The 14,679-nt window shown below is 43.9% G+C and overlaps 1 protein-coding gene across 2 annotated transcripts in view; it reads left to right on the top strand.

The window, feature by feature from the left end:
* abcc2 (ATP-binding cassette, sub-family C (CFTR/MRP), member 2) overlaps positions 1-14,679 on the top strand; it is a 51,238-nt gene that overhangs the window by 31,428 nt on the left and 5,131 nt on the right. For both annotated transcript variants that reach the window (XM_047029291.1, XM_047029290.1), the window contains 8 exons: positions 720-874; positions 1,373-1,528; positions 3,081-3,280; positions 5,489-5,615; positions 6,513-6,614; positions 7,399-7,542; positions 9,510-9,668; positions 10,226-10,392. In XM_047029291.1, the coding sequence (XP_046885247.1) occupies positions 720-874; positions 1,373-1,528; positions 3,081-3,280; positions 5,489-5,615; positions 6,513-6,614; positions 7,399-7,542; positions 9,510-9,668; positions 10,226-10,392 (1,210 nt within the window). The remainder of the gene's footprint in view (positions 1-719; positions 875-1,372; positions 1,529-3,080; positions 3,281-5,488; positions 5,616-6,512; positions 6,615-7,398; positions 7,543-9,509; positions 9,669-10,225; positions 10,393-14,679) is intronic.

Here is a 14,679-nt window from a genome sequence, read left to right as displayed (position 1 = left end):
ACAAAGCGATAAACTCTGAAAGTGTTTCCTCTTTTGAATCACAGTTGCTTAAAGTCGGTTCTACTGACGCTTTTTACAGTGTGCTAATTTACCGCCCTCTTGGCCCGGCGGGCGTTTTTCTTGTTGATTTCACAGACTTTTTATCGTCCATCATCAAACTAGAGAAGGTCTTAATTATTGGTGACTTTAACCTGCATATTGATGAGGCTTTTAACGCACATTAATAAAAGAGCACACATTACACCAGTTTTAGCATCACTTCACTGGTTGCCAGTCCAGTACATAATTCAATTTAAAATCCTGGTCCTCACCTTCAGAGCCCTGAATGGAGAAGTTCCTCCTTACATTTCTGATTTAATACAGCTCCATACCCCCACTCGTAATTTGAGGTCATTGGGTCAGAAGCTTTTAGTGGTTCCCTGTACTCATTTTAAAACTAGAGGGGATCGATCATTCCGAGCAGTGGGCCCTAGGCTGTGGAATGCCTTGCCTCCCTTCCTACGGTGTGTAACTTCTGTTGAAGCTTTTAAAAAGCCTTTGCTATTCAAGCAGGCTTTTAGTTAGTTGAGGGGTTTTTATGGTTGTTTGTCATGTTTCTATTTTCTATTTAAATGTTCTGTATTTATTTGTAGTGTTATATTGTATTTTGGTGTGAAGCACTTTGTGATTTTATCTGCGAGAAATGCTATACAAATAAACTTTACTCCCTCCCTCCCCAGGGTGTTTTGTGTTCCTGGGGACCCTCCTCCTGGCCAACGGTGCCATCTCTGCGTCTCGTATCCTCCACTCACGGCTGCTGTCCAATATCCTTCGAGTGCCCATGGTCTTCTTCGACACCACGCCATCCGGCAGGGTGGTCAACCGCTTCGCCAAGGTAACGACCAGCCGGTGCCAACCTTGCACACAACCAACATCACTTCCTTGTAAATAGTGCACTGACAAAAATTGAACCGCAAGATGATACAACTGAGTCTAATAAACTGTATGGCTCAATTATACATGAACAGCACCATCCGTGCTAAACCTAAACCCCTGAGACAGGCCATCCCATCAGTAAAAGATCATTGATTGGGAAATGATTTGATTGAAATCCATTCAATAGGCCCTAATCTATGACTTACATCTGAGTAAGGAGCGTTTCATTCCCATTGAACGTTTATGGGATCGTTTCTTTGGGCTCATTTTGATCTCAGGGGGACATTGCTTCTGTTTTGGTTCAGAGGGGATTAAAGTAACACTGGCTGATCACTGGCTCCCAGCAGAGCATCTGTTTGTGGTGTGAAATAAAATATGACACATCTCCCATTCTCTTCATACCTGCCTTGTTCCCGAGGGAAGTCTTGTTAATAACATCACGTCCTGTTTGGCTCAGGACATGTTCACGGTGGATGAAGCAATCCCCAACTCCTTCCGCTCCTGGATCCTGTGCCTTCTGGGCGTGATCGGAACCCTCTTCGTCATCTGCCTCGCAACGCCCTACTTCACCATTGTCATCATACCTTTGGCCATAGTCTACTACTTTGTGCAGGTGAGAGGGGGGGAGGTGGAGGAAGAGGGAGAAGAGAGGTGAAGAGCAGAAGTAGAGGGCCATGGGGGAACAGAAGAGGGGAGGTAGAGGAGAGGGGGCCAAGGGATAAAGAGAGAATGAAAGAAATGGAAAATTGACAAATATCTTTGCATATACACACTATATATCATGTAGTGATTGTGAGTTGAGTGATGGAGAGAGTTTTGTGAGAGATAAGAGTGGAGTGAATAAGATATTTGACTGATGGAGATGATTGAATGAAGGATAGAGTTCAATGAATGACAGTTGAGTGAAGGACAGTCAAGTGAAAGAGAACGTTGAAAGAAGAAGAGTTGTAAGCAGGTGAGACCGTAAGTGTAGTGGAGATACTGAATTTGTTCTAACACTGGGCACTAGCTTTGTATTATCCATGTGTTCATCCAGGTGAGTCAGCAAGAACACCCTAAAGGCCACTATGTCCAGGGCATGTAGGGTTTACTTCACTATTTTCTTTCTTTATTCCTCCCCGTGGTGTGCATCTGTATGTGTGCGTGTGTCTGTATGTGTGTGTGGTCTCCTATAGAAAGGATAACAAAAATACAATGAAGAATAGTACAACACAGACGTCCATACGCAATCACTATGCATTGCATTGTCGACTTAGTTCAAACAATAATCTTAAACAAAGAAATAACTAAATAGATTTAATTATTACTTCGCCGTTCTTTGTAGACATTGCACTCTACATGCCAGATTCGCGGGTCTTTTGAGCCGAGGGCTGAAAACTAGTGTGCGGGAAGTCAGATATCATCAGCTGTCACCAGACGAGTATCAGAGCTCCTACCTTAAAAACTCGCTAACGAAGAATATATAACTTCCTAAATACAAGAAAATACAATACAAGAAAGTAATACAATTGAAGAAATACTCAATATTCATTCACGCACAATAATTGTAAAATAACATGGCGATGCACCAGACCACAACTGAAAAGTCCACTTCTATGTGACAGTTAGGTTCACGTGGGTCGGCTCACCCTATTAATTAAACAATAACCAATCACAACCAAACTCAAATTTAAAATGACTTTGGGGCCTATTCTACAGTAAGTGACCAACTGGGCAAGATATGTGGTAATTGGTTGGGAGACAAAGTTAGTTGGACAGATGTCTCCAAGTGGAGAGAGAAAATTGATATATTCAACACCTCTGTCTCATTATCCCTTTATCTCACCACTCCATCAACCTCGAATGCCCCCTTTCATTCTACTCATCTGTCCTCTTTCTGTTCTCACTTCCTCTCCACCTCCTCTCCTCCTCCTCTCTCCTTCACCCCTCCTGTCATCTTCTCCATCCCATCCTCCTACCATCCTTGCCTCTCTTCCACTCCTCTCCTTCCCCTCTCCTCCCTCCCTCCCTCTCCCCATTCGCCCCCTCTTCTCCCCCACCCCTCCTCTCCTCCATCCCTTGCTTCTTTGAACCCTGCTTTACTTTGTCTTCCACCCCCCTCACCCCTGTACTCTCCTCTGCCCCTCCTTCACCCTTCTCCTCCCTCCCTTTTCCCCTCGCTGCAGCGTTTCTACGTGGCGACTTCCCGCCAGCTGCGTCGTCTGGACTCGGTGTCTCGCTCGCCCGTCTACTCTCACTTTGGGGAGACGGTGTCAGGCCTGTCGGTCATCCGGGCGTACGGACACCAGGACCGCTTCCTCCAGCACAATGAGAAGACCATCGACGAGAACCTGAAAAGTGTCTACCCGTGGATAGTCTCCAACAGGTCTGAGTCAACACACGTGCACACAAACACTCCCACACAAACACACGCTCCTACTCACACACAAACACACACACACGTGCACAGACACATGCAGGCACAAACACACACACACACACACACTCCCAAACACACCACCACACACATACACAGCCAAAGACACACAAACATATACACAGAAAATCACAGACATACCATACATACATAGTGTCATGGAATTTAAGGTTGTATGTGTTTGAACTGTGGTTGAATTGTAAGCTCCTTTGTTCATTGAAAAGTAACACCCTGTGACCAGCTCGCAGCTTGCAGGAAAGGAGATAGATCAAGAGGTGGTGAAGAATGTAGGGGGGATGTTTGTCTGTTCTGCGATATCGACTGACCTGTGGGGCAGTTGACACTAGGGGGATGGGCATTTTGTAAAGCCTTTTATTTATTACTTTTGAGCTAATGGGGTAGTTTGACTGGAGAGGGAAATTTGGAGATACGAAGTCTGGGTGACCTAGGGCCCTATCTTGCACCCAGAGCAATTGACATTGTACACCGACGCATGTATCATTCCTTTTTTGCACCCAACGCACATCAGACGTTTACCTCCACAGACGCACGTCGGTAAATTAGGGAATGAACTTGTGCTCCCGGGGGCGGTTCAGTGAAAAGAAGAGGCGTGGTCCAGCGCAAATGTTCCCCGGGGCTATTTTGCAGTTTCAGAATCAGAATCGGATTTATTCGCCATGAAAGTTTGCAGAGACAAGGAATTTGCTTTGGCAGGAAGGTGCATAAAATCAACATATAGGAATCTTAAATGTAAATATGTGGTCTAACTATACTAAGGATTCATAAACTAGCAATACTAAGTGGAATACAATAAAATAAAATATAAGTGGGCATAAAATAAAAATATAAGTTGCCAATTTACAATATAAAATACAAAATACAAATATTCAGAAAACGATTCCGTCACAGACCAGGAAAAACGTAGTCTAAAGTCAGTGGCACGTTATTGTTAGGTATATTTATTTATCAAGAAGCTCACAAAGTCGTCAGGTTCAATGGTTTATTTCTTGCAAGGAAGCAAGTGTCGATACAGAGTTGCTTAAAGCTTTACAGTAATAGGCAGTTCTTATATACATGGTTCAAAACATGTTACAGGATGGAGACAAGACTTTCCACCTCCCACATGTGGAGGTGAGAGTCTGTGACCTTTGGATGACACTCTGCTATACCTGCTCTTCATACATGCACTTGCAAGACATCAAAGACATGTTGGCAAAGCATGAAGTTTAAGACAAATAGGAACGTTCCTTGGGTGTCTGTCTTCCGCTTAACCATAATGGGGTGCAGTGCTTCTCTCCCTAAGCACAAAAATGTCATACACAGTAGTATTCTTTTCAGACTGTACAACATTCCCAACAGTTATTAAGATGCCATTTTAAGGGCGCATGCTTGGCCATAATGTAGGGTATGCACAAGGCGCATACACTTTGCTTCTTTAATCTACACAGTCGCAACAGTTTCCATTTTTGCAAATCATACATAATTACAGGGAAAATATTCCCACAGAGGGAAATCATGGTGGATGTGGATGAAAATGTGAAAAAAGGCATAAATCACACATTTACCCAAATTATTCAGGCTAATTGCATTAATGCTAACGTTAAAAAGTAGGCTAACGGTAAACACGCCTGTTTACCGTTTTATTTAGGTTTTATTTAGGTGGGTTTCTCCCATTCCCATACAATGTCACTTCTCAATCTTTTACGGCCCTGACGAGAACGTCGGTCTCCTCGGCTGTGAACCGCGTCTGCTGTGCGCCTGGCAAAACCACCATTATGATAGCAATCCGCCATGGAACAAGTGCTACTCTTGTGATATTTTGCTTTAATTGGTTTATTGCACGTTACGCCCAAACCACACCTATGAGTAATGTAGCTACTTCAGACCTACCAATTTTATATGTATGTGGGGCACAGGAGTCATTTATCCCACCGGCAACAGCGCTGGAGTCCCGCCCTCAAAGTCACTTGCGTTTCGCGTTTGATACTTGCAATTCAGATCGATAAAATCATTCAAACAGGGCCCCTAAACTTCATGTGTTTTTGGGTATGTGTTGCTGAGAAGCAGCAGTATGACCTTTTCCTGATCAAGCATCCATTGTGGAGAAGAATGTAACCCATGCCTATATTGAATAACTGTGTGTGTGTGTGTGTGTAGGTGGTTGGCCATTCGTCTGGAGTTCCTGGGGAATCTGGTGGTGTTCTTCTCGGCACTGTTTGCAGTGATCTCCAGAGACTCACTGGACAGCGGTCTGGTTGGCCTCTCTATCTCATACGCTCTCAATGTGAGTCTGACTATACAATCACACCAACACACACGCACACACACTGGAGCAACCTCACTGAGGGCCTCATTTACTAACATTGCGACCTCATCTTAATTTCCGCCTTTGCCCAACCGCAAATAGCGGACGGTGTATTTCAACATTTTGCATGGTATTTATCAAACCAGATCCTCGTCGGGCAATCAGCGTCCATTAGTGTTAATTAGCGCGCCGTTAAAAGACGGGAAAAATCGCCTGCATGTTACTGTCACCATGGGTGATTCGAGAAAAAGAAAAAAAAAACGTTTAGCGAACAGGAGCTAGAAATATGCACACCCACTTTCCCTTATACCCTTGGAGCAGCGGTAATATGTGTTTTTACTCAAGTGCGCTGTCATTGTAAATACTGTGTTATGTCTTTTTCCGCTATTTCACGCCTGAAATGGGCGCAATCCTGTTAGTAAATGAGGCCCTGAGACCCATAGGGGTAGTGCAAATAAAAGGCATAAAAAAAACTCAGGAAGGTAAAAACGAGCATGGCCTTCATCAAAGTGTCAGTCATCCGGGGTCAGGTGGATGAAAGAACTATTTAGGTGGAGAGCAGGAGTTGGGCTGTGACCTGTCAGCTTCGCCGGTTGCGCCCTGGTCTCCCATCGAGTTGTGCCCTGGCTGGCCTTTTGTTGTGCAGGAGACTGACAAGGAAAGGAGCTAATCTGGGCCTCAATTATCCCTGGAGCTCTGGGAGAGTTGCTTCTCACGGAGGGTTTGAGCTCTGGCTGGTGGCGCTGTTCCCGGCTGCCACGACACGCACACACACCCGCATACACACACACACCCTGCGTACACACACACACCCTACGTACACAAACACACGTGATGATGATGACACTATATGACCTTTGACCCATCACCTTCCAGGTGACACAGACGCTGAACTGGCTGGTGAGGATGACCTCAGAGCTGGAGACGAACATTGTTGCTGTGGAGAGAGTTAGCGAGTACACCGAGATAGACAATGAGGTGAGAAAGAAAAAAGCGTAAGCCTTTCAGAGGTGTGTGTGTGTGCGTGTGTGAGAGAGAGATACTGTCCACTCTTGCCTAAACCCAAGTACAACAAGCTGTGTACATCAAAGATAATCAGTAAGAGACCAACATGTATTCCGTTCCATCCTCAGAAAATCTCTCACCTTCATATCAACCAGATTCAAGAAAAGGATTTGAGAATGATTTACTCCTATAATTCTTTTACCTCAGTTTGTACCTCAAGTGTCATAAACACAGAGACCCAGATCTGATCTCTTTATTTGGAATGGCACTGTAACCTAGCAACAGGTCTAGCGACTTGGGGATGACGGGTAGAGTTTATGGACTGGGGGTTTGGAGGCTGCATACAGATGTGACAGGCTTGTGGTTATAGGCTGGCAGATGGAGGCTGGGGGCCGTGTTACATAGGCTAGGTAATGGAGGCTGGGGGCTGTGTTACATAGGCTAGGTTATGGGGACTAGGGCTAGGTTATGGAGGCTAGGGGCTTGGTTATGAAGACAAAGGGATGAGGTTATGGAGGTTGGATAGTCATTGTACAGATTTAAAATTGATTGGGGAGCCCCACTACCTGCAGAGTTTGTGTGGAACATTGGGAGAGCTCCACAGGGTTCTGTCTGAGCTAACGTCACCTGCCACAGACTGGTGCACAGGTCTGAGAGACCTGTCTCATCCAACACGGTCACGAGTTCAATACTGGTGGCCTTCTGAATCTCACTCAATGACCTGTGTTTGTGTGTGTGTGTGTGTGTGTGTGTGTAGGCTGCCTGGGTGACAGACATCAGACCGGATGACAAGTGGCCCGAGGCTGGGAGGCTGCGCTTTGAGAACTTCAAGGTCCGCTACCGACCTGAACTAGACTTGGTTCTGCATGGCATTACCTGTGACATCGACAGCACTGAGAAGGTAGGTGTGTGTGTGGGTGTAAATGTGTGTGTTTGTATCTGTTTCCTACACAGTAAACTGGGAGCAACACTGTCCTTTGTTGTCCTGAACAGTCCAAATAAGAGTCTTCAAAGTCTTCAAATGCAGGAGTTCTTTCTGACAGAGGATGTAAAGTTGTGCTGTAAAAGCAAGCTTTACCTCTTAGCCTGCCTACTAGTGCAATCAGCTGTTAAGATGGAGTCATGTGCTTTAGATCGCCTGCCATGGCTGAATGGGCAGATTTGTAGAATGACTGATACAGGAGGGAGATGAATATGGAATTGCTGTAGAGATGGATAGAAGGATGGATACTGTGAAGAAGAAGATCGAGGAAAAGACATGACAGGTTGTGCCAGAGACTGTTCCGGGCCAGGGTGAAAGCGTAAAAAAAAAAAAACTGAGTTCAGATGCCAAATGTGGCAGTCCATCAAGCACCCCCCTAATTTCAGTTAATTAAACAATTACACATGATTTGCATGTGATTTTGGCTTCAAAACACAGTTTTGACAACTCACACTGTGTCTATTGTACACTTCAAACTGTGGGCCCGGTGATTCAATCTTACACACTGCTCCGACCATAAGTATGCAGGTTCTAGTGGATGTTGTAGAACTACTGTGGCCTGGAGCCCTTGCACCCCACAGTCTACCTCAGGGGTGGGCAATTCATTTTCCCAAAGGGCCACATGAGAAACTTGGACCGATGTGACGGGCCAAACCAATAGGCTGAATTCTGCTCAATATTAACTTGATTACTTTATTTTTCAAAACAGTAAATTATATGGTTTTGAGCTGCTACTGGTAATACATGTTACAATAAGGCTATGAAAATGCAAACACAGCTTTGCCTTTGACTTCAGTAAACAGATACTTAGAACCTTAGTCCATGTCTTGTTAAAACTCGACATTCTTTATCAACCATTCGTTTTTTACCGTGAGCGGACATTTTCAAGGGCTAACCAACAGCTAACTCAGTGTCTCCTGTCGGTGAGGCTGCGTAAGCGCACATGCAGTACGTATATAGCCTGATCACTGTCGTCTTTCAGGACTAAAGATTTCCTACCGCTCAACACATTCATTTATTTTTCATTTTTCATTTACCTCATGCGGGCCGGACTGCGACAGCCAAAGGGCCGGGTGTAAAATGCCCAGGTCTGGTCTACCTGAACACCAGCCACCAGACAAAGTTTGGATTTTCGATAAAGAGTGTCTGCCAAATAGATACGTCATTAATCTGCTGTAGATTGTCATTTAATGGAGATGGCTCTGTGTAACTGAAGTGTAACGGATCAATTGTGGGTTTTCATTTTGAAAATGTGTGCTTACATGAGGACTCTCCAACACTGCTCCTGGAGATATACCTTCCTGTATGTCTTCCAGGGGCAGACTGGCCACCGGGAATACCGGGGATTCCCCGGTGGGCTGACGGGGTTGGGATGGTCCAAAATACCATCCCACCTCCATCACCAACCGGCCCTCCCTCCGACATCGCCAGCATCTCAAACTATGTTACACAGTTTGAACACGTACAAATTGCTCTAAGACCTTTCGTCCTCTTTTGGCATGATATTTACACTCCTATACTCGTGATATGTATTCACACTCATGGCCCCGATTTTTCAAAACATTTCTGCAGTGTCTTCTGAAATGTGTTTTTATGGACTTATTCGGAAATTCAACGTCAGAAATGCAACATATATCATGTAATTTCTTTGTAATCATCCCAAATAATGTTGAGTGTATGGGTATTTTTCCTAGTAGGCCAATTAATGGACCAGTCGATATGTGTGATGCATTGAGTGGGCCACACGCTGTTTAAGAGTAGGCTGGTCTGACGGTATAACTCCCAGGCCACTTTTTTCCCCCAGTCCGCCCCTGATGTCTTCACTCCAACACTAGTCTAGCACAATGATTCTAATAATTACCGGGTGTTATGTAACACACCCATAGATTGGTATCGTGGGTCGGACCGGAGCAGGGAAGTCCAGTCTCACCAACTGCCTGTTCAGGATCATCGAGGCAGCAGAGGGGCGGATCCTCATCGACGGCATGGACATCTCTACCCTGGGGCTCCACGACCTGAGGAGCAGACTCACCATCATACCACAGGTACACACACACACACACAGTCACACACATGCACACACACATACTCACACACACAAACACACTCACCATCATACCACGGTTACACACACTCACCATCATACCACAGGTAACTAACACACACTCATACACGATCATAGCACAGATACATTCATACATCATCATACCAGTGGTAACTAACACACACGCACTCACCATCATACCACAGGTAACTAACATACACAATCACCATCATACCACAGGTACACGCACACATTCACAGACACCATCATACCACACGTACACACACACACTCACCATCATACCACAGGTAACACACACACCATAAACTTAGACAAACACATTCACACACATATTCACTAATGCTGATGTGCGCCCCCACACACAAACAAATACACACATATATTAAATAGTCGTCCAGAAATGGAGCAATTAAATCCACCCACACACACACATACATTCAAATACATGCACACACATGCACACACACACATGACAACATGCACCTACGCAAACACCCACATAAACACACCCACTTACCTGCTTATGCTCCTGTGTAGGACCCAATTCTGTTCTCAGGAAGCTTGAGGATGAACCTGGACCCGTTTGAGAGCATCAGTGACGAGGACATCTGGCGCGTGCTGGAGCTGTCCCACCTGAAGGACTACGTGGGGGCGCTGGAGAAGGGACTGTACCACGAGGTCTCGGAGGGGGGGGAGAACCTCAGGTACGTCAATATCAACACATCGGGGGGATGGACAACGACTCTTGTACATGCCTCTTATAGCATGAAGTTTAAGCAGGAGCTTAGATTCCAGTATACATGGGTCAGACATGTCCTACACACTTTTTCAAAACAGTCAATCTGTCCCCCCTCCCCCACAAACACAATCAAATTCTATTGAATAGCCGCATCCTCCCATCCATATTTGAAAACGAACCTACGCTCCTGGGTCGAAGAGAGGAGAAGGACCTCATGGGCGTCTATATGTGGGGGGCTGGAGAAGCCAGCAAACTGCCAAAAATGGATCAATCAGCACCAAACTTAACATTTAACAAACAAATGACTTGGCCACAACAAACCGTGTGGCTGCACGGTCGCTGGGCAGCCCCTCTCTGTCTCCAGCTGTGATGAAGAACACCATCCCAGGGCCGTGGTCTGTCCAATCCTGTGCATTTAAGCAAATTTGTCTCAGAGCTTTGTCCAATCAAATCACAGAAATAAATTCAAATATTTTCTATAGAGATAGAGAGGGTTGGAGCAAAGGAGATTTTATCTCATATTAAAAGACAAGTGGACACGCAACTACACAATAATTCTCCCTGCAACAAGTTAAAACCCAATGTTCTGGTTTGAACTTGCAAATATTTGCTAATATCTCGGAGGAAACCTATTGTTTTTGATGGTATTCACCCTGATTTGTTTTCAAATTTGGCTCAATGATACAACAGATCACTCACTACTCCCTGACCACGAATGGCCCATGTGTGCCCATAGGTGGCGCTTTAAGCCACGCCCAAAGTCTACGTGATGTTTACTCCATGACTCCAAAATGCCTGAAAATTGGTACACATGCCTAATTTCTCATGTGGAACAAAAAAGCCTCAGGACCCATAAGGTCCACCATGATAGATTTAGCTGTACAGTGAAAACTTGGGAAAACCTACAAATATCTTGTCCTCGTCAACCATATATCCAATAGACTTAAGTCAGGGTTTTTAATGTGTAGGATACATGTCTTCATATAGGGTGATTATGAATAAGGTATGAAATACAAAATGACTGCATAAAGTTTATTTATGTAAATGTCCACATTGCCTCAATATCTATCTAGCGTCTGCTAAATGACTCGATGTAAATCTGTGTCAATAATGCAAATGCTTTTGACTGATGATTTTACAAACCCAACAGTCTTCAAGAGGACATCACTCTAAAGGACCATCCACAATTTCCCCTTTGATATGTCAAAAGATGACTGAATTAGAGCTGCTTAAATTTTGTCGCAAAGCTGACCAAAGCTAATACCCTGCCCTTTCTATTCATAAAAACTCAACAGTACATGTTTAGCAGAGAGGATAGAGAGGCTGCCTTGCAAACGCATTCCATTCAGCCTGTTGTTGTTTGCCAAGCATGAAGTCATTTAACTTGTCACTTGTAACTTGACATAGCATGTCTTCTTTGAACAGCATTAAACATCCATGTGGGCACAGTGTGTCACACACGCACACACAGATCCACATCCACCGACCTGTCCTGTTCAGTCATTGTGTCAACATGGTGTTGAGGACACCAACAGGTGTCACACGACACAGTTCAAACGCAACCAAAACAGGATCACACAAGGAAATGGTAAAGAGTTTGCGTGCAGTCGGAGACGGACACCTTTGAGGTTGTTATGTACGTGGCATATTCCATGTAGTGGAAGGAGCTGTGCATTGAGAGGAGGAACAGCCTTTCAAATTACATTTCTGTACATTTACTGCTGCTAGATTCCATTTGCGTTCTCCACAAAAAGTCCTCTTGTGTACTTGCTGCCATTATGCAGGTACCTGTAGCCTTTGACAGATTGCTCACTGTTGACTACAGTGTGCTCTGCTTGTGCATACACTTCTACACACGCACACACACAGACTCATACATTAATCATCATACAAAACACGCTTCAAAGTTGTCACTTTCAAAATGGTGGCATTTTGACCCCATCAGGCCAAGATGTCTGAAAGTTGGTCTGCCTTCCTTATTGCTCATGGGGAACAAAAAAGTCCAAGAACCTATAATGTCAGCAGCATGGATTTTTCTCTACAGTGACAATTTGTGAATAATTTCAAAAATTGCCTTAAAATCTGCCATTGCTCCAATTGTCTTGAAATGTTGAGTACATGTATGAAATACATGTCTGTATCATGTTAATTTAGCAAAATTTGGGAATCCTGCGGAGGAACCCACCATTGCTGCCTGCAGCTACATATTGTTTTCTTCTTCTCCATGAAATGGCTCAATAGCTCAAACATTCCTTGGCACAATGTTCTCAAATTTGGCCCAATGATACAACAGCTCACTCAATACTACCTGACAGCTAATGGTTCACGTATGCCCATAGGTGGCGCTATAAGCCACGCCCAAAGTCTAAGTGATTTCCCCTGCGCCCCATTACTCTGAAATGCCTGAAAATTGGTATACATGCCTTAGTTCTCATGGGGAACAAAAAAGACTCAAGGACCCATAAGGTTCGCCATGATAGATTTTGCTGTACTGTCCAAATGTACTTTGGACTTGTAATTTTACAAACCTTTGTCCCAAAGCTGACCAAAGCTTACTATTTATTTACAAAAGGTCAACAGTTGATGTGTGGCACAGAGGATAGAGAGTTTGACTTGTAACCTCATGCTTTTGAGTTTGAATCTCCAGTCAGCCTGTTGTTGGCAAATACAAAGTAATTTTGCTCTCTTGTTGATCTCTTGATCTTCTACAATATACATTTAAATAATAAGTTGCCATTTTGCGGAGGAACCCACATCGCTGCTTGCAGCAATATATATAGATATATATATATCTATATATATTGTATATTACAATATATATATATTAGTACTGTCAAACGATTAAAATATTTAATCGCGATTAATCGCATTAATGTCATCATTAACTCGCGATTAATCACAATAAATCGCACATTTTTATCTATTCTAAATGTCCCTTGATTTCTTTTTGTCCCATTCTTTTTTCAAATTTTAAAGCTCTAATCAACATGGAAAAGTGGTTCGGATTGCTTCGTGCAAAATTTTTTTTTTATTGAAAACAACATTGCAATAGCCTGGCTTTGACGAGGGGGCGGAGAATTCGCATGAATTGCATCAGCTGTGTGCTTGGCCATCAAGTGGTATTTCAGACTGGACGTGCTGCGATGATAGCTCAGTTTACAACGACAAAACACACAGATCACTTTGGTCTTGTCAATGGAACCATTTGGCAACTTTTTTAAAGTAAACTTTCCATTCAGAATCTTATTGGCATCCATTTTGCGCTCGCCATCCACTCAAAACGTAACGTTAGCCTACTACCAGAGAATGTCTAATATCCGTAAACGGGCTCTGCTACTACTCTTTAGCCGGCTCGCAAGCCAAACAAGTGTGTGTGGCGTGACTGTTGTTTTATTACCGGTCTAGCTAGATCCGGTGTGGTGTTGTAGTTTTTCTAACGTCGGCAATTGTTGCAACAGCATGTGAAAAAAACTACAAAGTTTGCTAGGCCAAAAAGAGCGTTAATCGCGCAATAAAAAAATTGACGCCGTTAATTTGGGTTTGCGTTAACGCCGTTAATAACGCGTTAAACTGACAGCACTAATATATATATATAGTACTATCCAGCTCAGCATTTACAATGTGAATGCATGTTCCATTACCGGCATCATTCATTACTATTCTAAGCAGTTGTTTGCATTCATCTATCTGTCAGGATGTGAGGTGGGGTTGGACCCAAATGCACTCGAGTACCGAGGCATACTGAAAACAAAGGGTTTTATTCTCGAAAACGGGGGGACACAGAAGGGTACTCACACAACAGGTAGTAGTAACAACAACAAGGACAAGACAAAGACTGGACACAAAACAGGAACCTAAATACACAGAACCAAACGACACACAGGTGGACACAATGAAGCTAACGAGACAGGTGAAGACAATGACAGGGAACACTAGGACAGGGCAAAACCAAAAACAACAGGGGGGGCACGGCTGTGGCCGTGACACTATCAAAGTAATTCACCCCAACCTTTAGTCTATAGATAGCAGCTGGGGTATTCAAATGTAAATTGATTGAAAAAAAAATATATATATACATTTGAATACCCCAGGTGCTGTCTATAGACTAAAGGTTGGGGTGAATTACTTTGATAGTTGAATGCAAACAACTGCTTAGAATAGTAATGAATGATGCTGGTAATGGAACACGCATTAGCTGGATAGTACAAACCTGTTGTCTTCATGCATAAACACAAGTAATCACGTACTGGTC

The sequence above is a fragment of the Hypomesus transpacificus genome, chromosome 11 (genome assembly GCF_021917145.1).
Source record: "Hypomesus transpacificus isolate Combined female chromosome 11, fHypTra1, whole genome shotgun sequence".
NCBI lineage: Eukaryota > Metazoa > Chordata > Actinopteri > Osmeriformes > Osmeridae > Hypomesus > Hypomesus transpacificus.
This window is presented reverse-complemented; position numbering and strand designations above follow the sequence as displayed.